Raw genomic sequence first — 14,564 nt, forward strand, 5'->3', positions numbered from 1 at the left:
TTTCTGGCATCTCTTCTTAAATGGATACTAATCCCGGGACCTCCCTGGTGGTCCAGTGGTTAAGACTCCATGCTTTCACTGCAAGGGGTGCGGGTTTGATCCCTGGTCAGGGAACTAAGATCCTACTTGCTGTGTGGCATGGACATACTAATCCCGTCATTCATTGGGGCCCCACCTTCCTGACCTAATCTAAGCCAAATTACCTCCCAAAGGCCCCATCTCCAAATACTTGGGCTTGGGACTTCAGTTATATGCTTTCTTTTGCTTTTTTGCGTGATATTTCTTTTTAAAATCCTTTTACTTTCAACCTGCCTATATTATTGTATTTGAAATAAGTTTCTTGCAGACAGTATATAGTTGGGTTATGTTTTTAAATCAACTCTGCCAATCTTTCTTTTAATTGCCATATTTAGACCTTTTACATTTAATGTAATTATTGATATGTTTGGGCTTAACTTTGCCATTTTATTTTTGTTTTGTGTTTATTCTCTCTGTTTTTCATTTCTCTGTTTTCTTTTTCCTACCTTCCTGTGTGTTCTTAAACATTTTTTAGAATTCCGTTTTGATTTATCTATAGTGGTTTTGAATGTATCTTTTTTATAGCTTTTTAGTGGTTGCTCTATATTATTATGTATACATATGTACTCAGTGTATTGATGTCATCATTTTACCAGTTAGAGGGATTATAGAAACCTTACCTTCATTTGTGTCATGTTACCCTCCCCCATTTATTATAATATAATTATCTTAATATTTCCTCCATATACATTTAGAACCACAGTGTTATAACTTTTGCTGTAACTGTCAAACATAATTTATAAAACTCAAGAGGAGAAGAAAAGCCTATTGTATTTATCAGTATTTTTGTTTACCATATTCTTTCTATCTATCTATCTAGCATTTCCTTTCTGTTTTAAGAACTTACTTTAGTCATACTTTTAGGGTAGATCTGCTTGTGACAGATCTCTTATTTTTCCTTCATCTGAGAATGCCTTGCTTAAATAAATAAATAGACAATATATTTATTGGTATAAGGTTCTAGGTTGACAATTCTTTTCTTTCAATGCTTAAAAACTCTTGGGTCACATCCTTTTAGCTTTTGTGGTTTCTTATAAGCAAGTCACTGTTATTTAATTGCTTTTCCCCTGTAGGTAAATTGTTTTCTCTGGCTACTTCCAAGATTTTTCTTTGTCTTTAGTTTTCAGAAGTTATGATGTGTTCTAGAATGGATATTTTTATTTTACTCTGTTTGAGTTTCACTCAGCTTTTTGTCTCTTGCTAATTGGGAAAATTTCTGCCATTGTTTCAAGTGCTTTTTTTTTTTTTTTTTTTTTTTTAACTCTGTCATTTCTCTCCTCTCCTTCAGGAAGTCCAATGACATGAATGTTAAATCTTTGTTGAAGTCCCACAGGTCCCTGAGGTTCTCTTCGTTTGTTTTTTTTAAGTCTATTTTCTCTCTTTTGTTCAGATTTGATAATTTCTATTGTTTTATCTTCCAGTTTAGCTATTCTTTCTTCTGTCTCCTTCCTCCTGTTCACTGAGCTTTTGATTATTGTATTTTTCAGTTTAAAAACTTTGCTGAGACTTTCTGTTTCTTAGCTGAGACTTCCTCTTTTCATTTGTTTCGGTCATATTCACAATTGCTCACTGAAACCTTTTTGTCATGGCTGCTTTAAAGTCTTAGATGATTCTCACATCTCTTTTGTCTCAGTGTTACTATCTATTGATTGCCCTTTTTAAAAAAAAATTTTATTTATTTATTTATTTATTTATGTATTTATTTATGGTTGTGTTGGGTCTTCGTTTCTGTGCATGGGCTTTCTCTAGTTGCGGTGAGCGGGGGCCCCTCTTCATCGTGGTGCGCTGGCCTCTCACTATCGCGGCCTCTCTTGTTGCGGAGCACAGGCTCCAGACGCGCAGGCTCAGTAGTTGTGGCTCACGGGCCTAGTTGCTCCGCGGCATGTGGGATCTTCCCAGACCAGGGCTCGAACCCATGTCCCCTGCATTGGCAGGCAGATTCTCAACCACTGCGCCACCAGGGAAGCCCCTGATTGCCCTTTTTTATTCAGTTTGAGATAGTCCTGTTTCTAGATATGATGAGTGGTTTTTTAAAATTATTATTATTGAGACATGGACTTTTGGGGTATTATAAGACCCTGGGGACTTTAATTTTTTATTTTAGGTGTATTTTTTGCCACCACTCTGGCAGGGGAAGGGGGTAGGCACATCACCCCATTACTGCCAGGTGAGAATGTAAGGCCAGGTTTTTTTTTTTGTTGACACCCAAGATGGAGACTCTTCATTACTGCTGGGTCTGGGTTGTTATGTCTAGCTCCCCAGTAGGCTTCCATTAATACCTCCCTGGCTGGGAAAGATGGAAGTACCTCATTACTGATTTCCAGTTGACCTCCACTTACATGACAGGGAAAGGGTGTGGCCGCTTTACAGCTGGGCATTAGTGAAAGTTTGAATTCTCCACTGGACGTTCTCTGGTGCCACCCAAAGAGGAAGGGGAGATTCACCTAATTACTGATGGGTGGGAATGAAAGTTTAGGCACCCTGTGTGATCTCCACTGACACTGAGGTGTGAGAGGGGAGACTTTTGTCATCCATCAGGAATGAAAGTCTTGACTTCCTCCTTGGATTTTTCCGGCACCACCACAACTGAGGAGGTTGGATGTTGGATGCAGTTCCTCATTATAGACTCAGGAGCATAGAAGTCTAAATTTCCCACTCAGCATTTGCAGGGGTGGGTGGGGGTAAGGTCACAGTTTTTTTGAGTGGTTATTGTCTAAAAGTTTTCTATTTCGCTAGGCTGCCCTTTTCCTGTTCCATTGGCTTTTGTTGGGGATTTTTTTTTTTTAAGATAGTAGTCATTTTTTCTTTTTTTTTTTTTTAATTAATTAATTAATTAATTTATTTATTTTTGGCTGCATTGGGTCTTCATTTCTGTGCGAGGGCTTTCTCTAGTTGCAGCAAGCGGGGGCCACTCTTCATCGCGGTGCACGGGCCTCTCACTATCGCGGCCTCTCTTGTTACGGAGCACAGGCTCCAGATGCGCAGGCTCAGTAGTTGTGGCTCACGGGCCCAGTTGCTCCACGGCATGTGGGATCTTCCCAGACCAGGGCTTGAACCCGTGTCCCCTGCATTGGCAGGCGAATTTTCAACCACTGCACCACCAGGGAAGCCCTGTTGGGGACTTTTTGTATGCACCTACCTCCATTTCCTAGTTGTTGGTTTCTTCAGCTCTACATCTGGTATATATGGAGCAAAAAGGATACTCAGGAGACTCACCATAGTGCTGTTCCTACAATCCTAAGGTTCCTAGGCAGTCTGCCTTCTTTCCATTTTTCTGAGCCTTTTTATCTTTGTTTATGCAACGTCCAGGGTTTTTCATGGTACTTAGAGGAATAAGGAAAATTATGTCAACTCCACCTTCCCGTTCATATATTTCATTTAATTTTTTTCAGTCTTCTCTTCCTTTTTATTGACAAGTAGTATCCCATTGTACAGATAAATCTCAGTTTGGTTTATCCATTTTCTGTTGATAGGAATTTGGGTTGTTGACAGTTTGGGGCTATTAAAAATAAAACTGTCATGAATATTTGGATCCAGATCTTTTTGTTAACATATATTTTTATATCTCTTGGAAAATACCTAAGAGTAGAATTCCTGAGTTATATAATAAGTGTGTTTTCACTTTTTAAGAAACTGCCAAACTGGTTTTTGAAAGGAATTTACCATTTTTCATTCCTACCAATAATGTATGGTAGGTATTTCAATTGCTCCACATCTTTGTCTACAGTTGGTATTGTTAGTATTTTTATTTTTAATCATTCTTCTGAGTATGTGGTAATTTTAATTTGTATTTTCCTGTTGACTAATTTTATTGAGCATCTTTTCATGTGGCATTTATGTATCTTCATATATCTTCATTTTGAAGTGTCTGTTCAAATATTTTTCTCACTTTGAAAATGGGTTGTTTGTATTCTTACTGAGTTTTAAGAGTTCTTTGTGTATTCTGGATACAAGTCTTTTGTGAGATATGTGTTTTACAAATATTTTCTTCTAGAGCGTAACTTGCCTTTTCATTTTATTAATGGTATCTTTTGAATATCAGAGATATTAATTCTGATGAAGTCTAATTTATCAGAATTTTTTATGGTTAGTGTTTTATGTGTTTAAGAAATTTTTGCCACTTCAAAATTGTGAAGACTTTTTCCTAGGTTCTAAAAGATTTATAGTTTTAGCTTTTACATTTAAGTCTATGATCTATTTCAAATTAGCTTTAGTGTACAGTGTGAGGCAAAGATTGAGGTTCATTTTTTTTCCATATGGATATTTCATTATTCCAACACCATTAAAGACTATTCTTACCCCATTGAATTACCTGGCTCTTTGATCATATACATATGGGTTTATTTCTAGACTATTTTATTGATTTATATGTCTGCCCTGACCCATACTGTACTGCACTGATAATTGTTGCTTTATGGTAAGTCATGAAATCAAGTAGTCCTTCAGCTTTTTTTTTTTTTAAGGAATAAACAGCTTTATTTAAAACCAAGAAGAACTGTTCTATGCTACCACAGATTCTTCTCATCTTTTCAGAAATTTCTTCTTTTGCCTTCATAGTCTTGGAGCTCTTCTGCCTCCGAAGTAGTCCTTCAACTTTGCTCTCCTTTAAAAAAACTTTTTTACTATCCCAGGACTTTACATTTTCACATACATTTTAGAATTAGCTAGTCAATTTCTACAAAAATGCCTGTTGATATTTTCATTGGGATTGCATTGAATCTATAGATCATTTTGGAGAGAACTGACATCTTAATGATCTTCAGTTTTCCAATCTGTGAACATGGGACAGCTCTTTATTTATTTAGGTCTTCTTTAATTTTTTCAGAAATGTTTTTCAGTGTTCAGGTCTTTCATATATTTTGTTAAGTTTATGCTAAAATATTTCATGTTATTTCATGAGATAGTAAGTGGTATTTATTTTTAACTTTAAATTTCCAGATGTCCATGGCTAGTTTGTAGAAATAAAATTGATTTTGATAGTGATCTTGTCTCCTGGGACATTGCCAGATGTCCTTAATAGCTCCAGTAGCACATTTTTGTAGATTCTTTAGGATTTTCTATATCTGTGATCATATTGGCTATGAGTAAAATCTTATAGTATGAGTCACTTACCTTTGTGCTTTTACTTTTGTAATAAAAACAAAAAAAATCTGTTCCTTCTCTTAGCTCATCTTTGAGGTCCTGGATTTCACTTTATTCCTATAAACTGCATTGCTTTATCAATTCCAAGGTATTTTAAAACTTAAAATAGGCATCTGAGAGTTAATGTGTCTAAAGTTTCTCAGGTATGCCAATTAGGGCATTGAATTATAATTTTTTGTTTTCCTCTCTTTATCTTCCACCCGATCACTGTCTCCATACATTAATTATCCTTTTTTAAAATTGAAGTATAGTTGATGTACAACGTTATATAAGTTGCAGGTGTACAACATAGTGATTCACAATTTTTAAAGGTTCTGTTTCATTTAAAGTTATAAAATAATGGGTATATTCCTTCCCATTCATGTATTTTAAAATGTTTCCCACCTATTTGCTATCCTATAGTAAAATTAATGCTTACTTGCCTCAACATTTCATGTAAAACAACCCATAGAAAATATAGATCGTGATGACATGAATAGCTTAGAACAGTGGTTCTCAAATTTAAAGTCCATTCAAGCACGTGGAGGGCTGGTTAACACCCCAGTCCCAGAGAGCAGTGAGAACTGGCAAGTTTCCAGGTAATGCTGCTGCTCTGGGAACCACACTTTGATAATCACTGCTTTAGAGAAATGATGACAGGTCATTAATTTTAAATTATTAATGGAATATGCAGTTTCTTTGAGAAAAAACAAAAAAATTGCAATAAGTAAAATAAACTAGACATTAGATCTAAAATATTTAAAGATTGATATTTATAAGATGACAGTGTCATATTTTTAATGAAATTTGGGTCTTCCCATTTTCCAGCACTATTGTATGAGGCATTTGAGAGGCCAAAGGGGTACACATTTTATTTCAAAGAGAAGAATATAGCAAAAAATTAGAGGTATGATGATCATTTGCTCTGTGAGCATAAAATAATGCCTATTTTATTGGACCCTAAGCAAAGAGTATTTGAATGGGTATATTAAACTACACTCTGTGGTAAGTGTATGGCATGCAGAATCTTTTCTAGGGCTCAGAATTGACGTCAGAAAAGCTCTGTTAGTTGATCTGAACTAATGATGCCCAACCTGGTGTTGCTGTGCACATGTCATCATAGTACACCTTCCTCTAAACTTAATCTTTTTATTTTTTCCTTGAGTTAGTGAATATAAATGATACTGGAGTTAAGACTACTCCCATCAATAGTATGACCATTTGTCTAGATCAAAGTGAACTTAGAAATATTTTTCCCTGAGGGTCACTAACTATAAGAAAGGAAAATTAAAATAGTGAAATGTCAGACTAAAGTTTCTTAGACATTATTCTTCTTAGGGAAGATGTTATAAGTGTTAATAAAGAAACATGCCTGTGAATATTCACCAGATAATGGTTCTTATTTTGCAGCCAGATGCATCAGAGTTATAAAGTATTTCCTTTTCTCTTGTAGCTCTGTTGGCTTAGCAAAAGCAGCTATAGAAGCAATTAATGGATTCAACCTCTTTGGCAACCAGGTAAAAAAACAGCAATAGCAACAACGGACTTTGATTATTTTTTTGAATTGCATGTTTAATTAATTTGGCCATTTATTAACCAAGTCATTTGTTATGATCAGAGAATGTCTGTAATTTATGTAGCAGCCCATGGTTGAACAACCTATCCTTTGAATATGATTTGCTGCTTAAATTTTAGGTTTCTAACTAAAAAAAGATTGCTTAATTTAAAAAACCCTCTTGATTAAGAATTCTCATTTTCTTTGTTCAGTAACTTTTCCCTCTAGTCTTTTTTTTTTTTTTTTTTAAGATTCCATATATATGTGCTAACATACGGTATTTGTTTTTCTCTTTCTGACTTACTTCACTCTGTATGACAGACTCTAGGTCCATCCACCTCACTACAAATAACTCAATTTTGTTTCTTTTTATGGCTGAGTAATATTCCATTGTATATACGTGCCACATCTTCTTTCTCCATTCATCTGTCGATGGACACTTAGGTTGCTTCCATGTCCTGGCTATTGGAAATAGAGCTGCAGTGAACCTTGTGGTACATGACTCTTTTTGAACTATGGTTTTCTCAGGGTATATGCCCAGTAGTGGGATTGCTGGGTTGTATGGTAGTTCTCTTTTTAGTTTTTTAAGGAACCTCCATACTGTTCTCCATAGTGGCTGTATCAATTTACATTCCCACCAACAGTGCAAGAGGGTTCCCTTTTCTCCACACCCTCTCCAGCATTTATTGTTTGTAGATTTTTTGATGAAGGCCATTCTGACTGGTGTGACATGATACCTCATTGTAGTTTTGATTTACATTTCTCTAATGACTACTGAGGCTGAGCATTCTTTCATGTGTTTGTTGGCAATCTGTATATCTTCTTTGGAGAAATGTCTATTTAGGTCTTCTGCCCATTTTTGGATTGGGTTGTTCGTTTTTTTGTTATTGAGCTGCATGAGCTGCTTGTAAATCTTGGAGATTAATCCTTTGTCAGTTGCTTCATTTGCAAATATTTTCTCCCATTCTGAGGGTTGTCTTTTCGTCTTGTTTATGGTTTCCTTTGCTGTGCAAAAGCTTTTAAGTTTCTTTAGGTCCCATTTGTTTATTTTTGTTTTTATGTACATTTCTGTAGGAGGTGGGTCAAAAAGGATCTTGCTGTGATTTATGTCATAGAGTGTTCTGCCTATGTTTTCCTCTAAGTTTTATAGTGTCTGGCCTTACATTTAGGTCTTTAATTCATTTTGAGTTTATTTTTGTGTATGGTGTTAGGGAGTGTTCTAATTTCATTCTTTTACACGTAGCTGTCCAGTTTTCCCAGCACCACTTATTGAGGAGGATGTCTTTTCTCCCTTGTATATTCTTGCTTCCTTTATCAAAGATAAGGTGACCATATGTGCATGGGTTTATCTCTGGGCTTTCTATCCTGTTCCATTGATCTATATTTCCGTTTTTGTGCCAGTACCATGCTGTCTTGATTACTGTAGCTTTGTAGTATAGTCTGAAGTCAGGGAGCCTGATTCCTCCAGCTCCATTTTTCTTTCTCAAGATTGCTTTGGCTATTTGGGGTCTTTTGTGTTTCCATACAAATTGTGAAATTTTTTGTTCTAGTTCTGTGAAAAATGCCATTGGGAGTTTGATAGGGATTGCATTGAATCTGTAGATTGCTTTGGGTAGTATAGTCATTTTCACAATGTTGATTCTTCCAATCAAAGAACATGGATATATCTCTCCATCTATTTGTATCATATTTAATTTCTTTCATCAGTTTCTTATAGGTTTCTGCATACAGGTCTTTTGTCTCCGTAGGTAGGTTTATTCCTAGGTATTTTATTCTTTTTGTTGTAATGGTAAATGGGAGTGTTTCCTTAATTTCTCTTTCAGATGTTTCATCTTTAGTATATAGGAATGCAAGAGATTTCTGTGCATTAATTTTGTATCCTGCTACTTTACCAAATTCATTGATTAGCCCTAGTAGTTTTCTGGTAGCATCTTTAGGATTCTGTATGTATAGTATCATGTCATCTGCAAACAGTGACAGCTTTACTTCTTCTTTTCCAATTTGGATTCCATTTATTTCTTTTTCTTCTCTGATTGCTGTGGCTAAAACTTCCAAAGCTATGTTGAATAATAGTGGTGAGAGTGGGCAACCTTGTCTTGTTCCTGATCTTAGTGGAAATGGTTTCAGTTTTTCACCATTGAGAGCGATGTTGGCTGTGGGTTTTTCATATATGGTCTTTATTATGTTGAGGTAAGTTCTCTCTATGCCTACTTTCTGGAGGGTTTTTCTCGTAAATGGGTGTTGAATTTTGTCAAAAGCTTTTTCTGCATCTATTGAGATGATCATATGGTTTTTATCCTTCAGTTTGTTAATATCGTGTATCACATTGATTGATTTGCATATATTGAAGAATCCTTGCATTCCTGGGATAAACCCCACTTGGTCATGGTGTGTAATCCTTTTAATGTGCTGTTGGATTCTGTTTGCTAGTATTTTGTTGAGGATTTTTGCATCTGTGTTCATCAGTGATATTGGTCTGTAGTTTTCTTTCTTTGTTACATCTTTGTCTGGTCTTGATATCAGGGTGATGGTGGCCTCGTCAAATTAGTTTGGGAGTGTTCCTCCCTCTGCTATATTTTGGAAGAGTTTGAGAAGGTTTCCCTGTAGTCTTTTGTTTAGCTTTCACATTTTAAAATATTCCTGGCATTATATACTATTTATTTTCCATGTCAGTTCCCTCGTTGGTTTCAATTTAATGTATATAGATGTATATGTCATGCAGAGGAGAATTTGCTTAACATGTGAAGCCAAAGAATTGGAAATTGTGATCCTAGCTTAACGCTCAACTGGTTGTAATCATATGTCTAAATCTCATTTTCTTTGGGTAAAAGGGAAACCCTGAGGGTTGCCTTAAATTTTTAAAAGATCTTTGACCAGTTTCTGCCCCTAATCAGGTGACCATGGATTGAGTTGTCAATGGAAGGAATAATATGCAGCAATACAGGTTATTTCTCTGGATCAAGAAGTAGACTAATTTTCTTAGCAATTTTTGTAAAGATTCCTAAGATGAGAGGGCAAAGGAAGTGTTCAACTAATACTATAATTAACCTTACGCTATTAAAATGCTAATTAAGTCAGTGAAGATACATTTTAGGAACTTATGCAGACATGTAAAATGTGACATGGATTTTGTTATGGCAATTATAATATTGATATTATGTACCTCAAGTCTTGCATTTAAGAAAGTTTCAGGTTGGAGCATGGTGACACAACTGCCTCTCTTCCCCTCCCTACATATGTAAACTCTCTTCTCACTTCAACTTCCTCTGGAGGAAGGATTCTGGTTAAATCCAGGAAATGAAGGATGAAGAATGACCACAGACATGAAAGGATTGGGAAGAGGGGAGTAGCACCTCATACTTGGTGCCCAAGAGGAGACTCTAAATCACCCACTTCCCACACTCTTTTTCTCTCAAGACCTCTGGCTGGAGAAATTGAGGAATCAGAGCCCATGGGGGTTTGGGAGTATATGAGCTTGTTGAAAATCATGAGAATTAATATTATGCTTCTCTTGGAGATTCTTGGTGTCTCTGGCTGATCCCTTGCCTTGTATCAACATTTCTTTATCTCTGAAGAGTCAACATACTCATGGAAATCCTACATGTATCCTTCAATACCTTTCATTTCCTTTTCCCCCCTGCCTCACTCTCAATACATTCATTTAAATATGTGTGTATGTATGAATATGTGTGTGTACGAGTATATAAATATTTACAGAATATATGTATATATATATTAGATAAGGAAGGAAGAAAGGAGTGTGTGAGTGAGTAGGAGTGTAATCTGCCATAAAGGAATGCCATTGTATTCAGGGTCAGGAGATAGAATCACTGTGTACTCTGGTACTCCTATCAGTGAATTTGTGACTTTGGCAGATAGAATCACTGTGTACTCTGTACTCCTACCAGTGAATTTGTGACTTTGGCTAGTTATTTACCTAAGTCTCAGCTTCCTCATTTAAAAAAATAGAGATATTGACACTAGGACCTAACTCAGAAGGTAGTCATGCAAATAAAAAACTTAGCATAGTGCTTGGCAAAGATTAAACCCTCAATAAGTGATACCTCATGTTATTACTAGTGAAGTGCTGGTAATACTAAGGAAGGGTAATAAAGCCAGTGGACACCAAAACTTCTCGGGGGTATATCAAGGAGACTGAGAAGAGTCACAGACTAAACTAGTAGCGTTACAACAGCAGTGTGGAAAGATGCAGGTCTTGCTCTTCTGCCTTCCATGGTAACCAAGTAGTGAGCTGAATGGAATTGCATGTCTAGGTCAGCTATTATAAAGTAGTGGTCAGCTCTTTTTTTTGCAATCATGCCATCTCCTTTGATGTACCTGAGTCTTAGTGTATGCTGTTTACATATCTAGTATGCATCCTCTCTACTTACATATATACCCACAAACATATATGGTACCTTTCTTAGCTACCTATATTTCAGGGCTGTGCCTTCAGCCTACTTTTCCCAGGAAGCTTCTGTAGATTTGTTAGCCATAATTCTAAAAGTACTGAATTGCTTTACTATGCATTCTGATTCTGAGTTGTAAATATACTGCTGGTATTGTTCCCCAGCCATAAATTCTCGATCTTGGCTGCACGTTAGATTTGAGGAATTTAAAAAACAGTACTGATGCCTGGGCTCTACCCCTAGAGATTCTGATTTAATTGTCTAGAGGGAGGCTATGGTGTTGAGATTTTTCTAAACTGCCCGGGAATTCTAACGTGCACCCAAGGATGAGAACAACTGCTCTCAGCAGAGTTAACATTTGACCTTGTTTAGTTCATGTCTGTTTCCAGCAGAGCTGTGCACAGAATGTTTGCTGACTTGACTATTTCTTGATTATTTCAGGTAGAAATATAGACAAATAAGGTCTTATTCCTTTAGCCACACAGATGTCACATTTGGCAAGTAGGGCCTCTCCATCTGCCAATTTTTTTGATAGTATCAGAGTATCCTAGTTTTACAAATTCCCTTTTGTCTTTGTTTCCGATGTGGAGAATTACAGAAACCTGACTTTGAAAATGTTAAAATTCCCACCTCTACAGCAGTTAACTTAAAAATGTACTTGCTAAACAATAGCACATTTAAAAGTGCGTGTGATGTTTTTAGTGTTTAATCATTTTATAATATCACTCCATGTACTTAAAAGATCTGTGGTCTAATTAAAAGTCAGTGGCCGGGGACTTCCCTGGTGGCGCAGTGGTTAAGAATCCGCCTGCCAATGCAGGGGACACGGGTTTGAGCCCTGGTCCGGGAAGATCCCACATACCGCGGAGCAACTAAGCCCGAACGCCACAAGTACTGAGCCTGCGCTCTAGAGCTCACGAGCCACAACTACTGAAGCCAGCACACTAGAGCCTGTGCTCCACAACAAGAGAAGCTACCTCAATGAGATTCCCGTGCACCGCAACGAAGAGTAGCCCCCGCTCACCGCAACTAGAGAAAGCCTGCGCGCAGCAACGAAGACCCAACGCAGCCAGAAAAAAAAAGTCAGTGGCCGGAAAAAGAACTGAGATGAAGAAAGGTTTTTTTTTTTTCAAGTGAAGCCCTAAAGAAACATCCTCAAGACTTGAGGGTTTTAAGGTCTAATGAGTATTCTCAATTATTTCTAAAGACTATTGATACCGTGTTTTGGAAGAGCTGATCATGTATCTTTAACTTAATTAATTTAGAGCTTTGAAAAAAAGTGCATCCCCGGTTGGTGGCAACTCAGAGAGTCATAGATCTTTAGGGCTGGAAGGGCCCTTCTCTCAAAATGAATAGAGTTGAGGTGGATTCTCATAGGTCACATAACAGAGAGGCAGAACCAGGAATTAAACCAAAGGCACTTGGTAATGAATCTGGGATATAAGATATTAGTACAGGAAATCTTGGACCTTAAATGCTTTCTACCTTTAGTGATAAAAGCTGTGTATTATCTTTGAAAACTCTTAAGCCATTTTCTTCTTTTTTAACTTAATTTAATTTAGTTTAATTTTTTATTGAGATGTCATTGACATATAACATTATATTAGTTTCACTAATATAATGCCCACTCTTGCCACTTTTATTCAATATAGTACTAGCCAGTCTTAGCCAGATAAGAAGTCTTAGCCAGATAAATTAGGTAAGAAAAAGAAACAAAAGGCATCCAAAATTGGAAATGAAGAAGTAAAACTGTCATGATTTGCATATGACATGAATATACATATTATATATAGAAAACCCTAAAGACTCCATCAGAAAACTGTTAAAGAACTAATAAGCAAATTCAGTAAAGTTCCAGGATACAAATCAATACACAAAAATCTGTTGCATTTCTATACACTAATAATGAACTATCAAAGAGAAATTAAGAATACAATCCCATTTACAATTGCATCAAAAAGAACAAGATACCTAGGAATAAATTTAATCAAAGAGGTGAAAGACCTGCACTCTAAAAACTAAAAGAAATTGATGAGAGAAATTGAAGACACAAATAAATGGAAAAATGTTTCATGCTCATGGGTTGGAAGAATTAATGTTGTTGAAATGTCCATAATACCGAAAAAAATATACAGATTCATTGCTGCATTATTTATATTAGCCACAATATGGAAACAACCTTAAGTATCCATTAATGGATGAATGGATAAAGAAATTGTGGTGTATGCATACATACAATGGAATATTATTCAGTCATAAAAAGGAGTGAAATCTTACCATTTGTGACAACATAGATGGACCTTAAGGGCATTATGCTAGGGCTAAGTAAAATATGCTAAGTGAAATAAGACGGAGAAAGACAAATACTGTATGATCTCTCTTATATGTGGAATCTTTTAAAAAAATCAAAACCTCAGATACAGAGAACAGATTGGTGGTTGCCTGAGGCAGGATGTGGGAGGTAGGAGAAATGGGTGAATTGATTTGTTTTGTTTTAAAAAAGAAACATTGTATATAATTCTCTTCAGTGAATATCACAAGTTAAAAATTTGTCTTAGTTTGAGTGATCCACTCACATTAAGGCTAAAATTTATAGACAGGTTTTTGTTATTTTTACTTAAAAGAAACAACATTGTATTAGTTTTAGGTATACAACATAATGATTTGATATTTATATATATTATGAAGTGATCACCACAGTAAGTCTAGTTAACATCTATTACCACACATAGTTACAACTTTTTTTTCTTAAGACCTACTCTCTTAGCACCTTTTCAAACATATGCTGTACATTACATCCCTGGGACTTACTAGAAGTTTGTACCTTTTGACCACACCGTTTTCTTCTTAATTATTGATCTTTCTGAAAGAGGTTTCCAGTTGTTGAACTTTTGCCCTTTTTGTGCTTTGGTGTATAAGACAAAAGTTAATTTTTATTTTTATGGGAAATTGTTGGGTGGAATAAGCCTTTAACTTTGGTTATTATGTGTTCCTGCACTTCCTTTCTTATTTTTTTAAATTGTTAGACTTGCCTTATTATTAAAGAAAAAGGACTCATCATTTAAATCTTCACTCCGAAACTATTTTCAAAACATATTTTTGTTTGGGAGAAAATATCTAAGAAGAAAATTTGATCAAGTGGCTTAATTTTTAAAATAACTTTATAATAAAGGCTAATTTGGAGCATTTAGAAACATACTCATATAATCCTTAATATGAGAATCACTTATTTCATCATGGTTTCAAATATTTTCTCTGTGTGTGTGTGTATATGGCAATACTTGACAATATATGTAGTGATATATAAATATTTGATAATACTTAAATAAATCATAATTTATAGTTAGCACATGTCACAGACATCAGCAACAGTTTTGTGATTCCTGGGTCTGAGTCTCAGC

At 35.7% G+C, this 14,564-nt stretch overlaps 1 protein-coding gene across 4 annotated transcripts in view; it reads left to right on the top strand.

The window, feature by feature from the left end:
* The window catches only part of PHKB (phosphorylase kinase regulatory subunit beta), a 199,119-nt gene that overhangs the window by 71,622 nt on the left and 112,933 nt on the right, over positions 1-14,564 (top strand). For all 4 annotated transcript variants that reach the window (XM_036832518.1, XM_036832517.1, XM_036832520.1 and 1 more), the window contains one exon: positions 6,653-6,716. In XM_036832518.1, coding sequence (XP_036688413.1) covers positions 6,653-6,716 — 64 coding nt within the window. The remainder of the gene's footprint in view (positions 1-6,652; positions 6,717-14,564) is intronic.

The sequence above is a fragment of the Balaenoptera musculus genome, chromosome 19, assembly GCF_009873245.2.
Source record: "Balaenoptera musculus isolate JJ_BM4_2016_0621 chromosome 19, mBalMus1.pri.v3, whole genome shotgun sequence".
Lineage (NCBI taxonomy): Eukaryota > Metazoa > Chordata > Mammalia > Artiodactyla > Balaenopteridae > Balaenoptera > Balaenoptera musculus.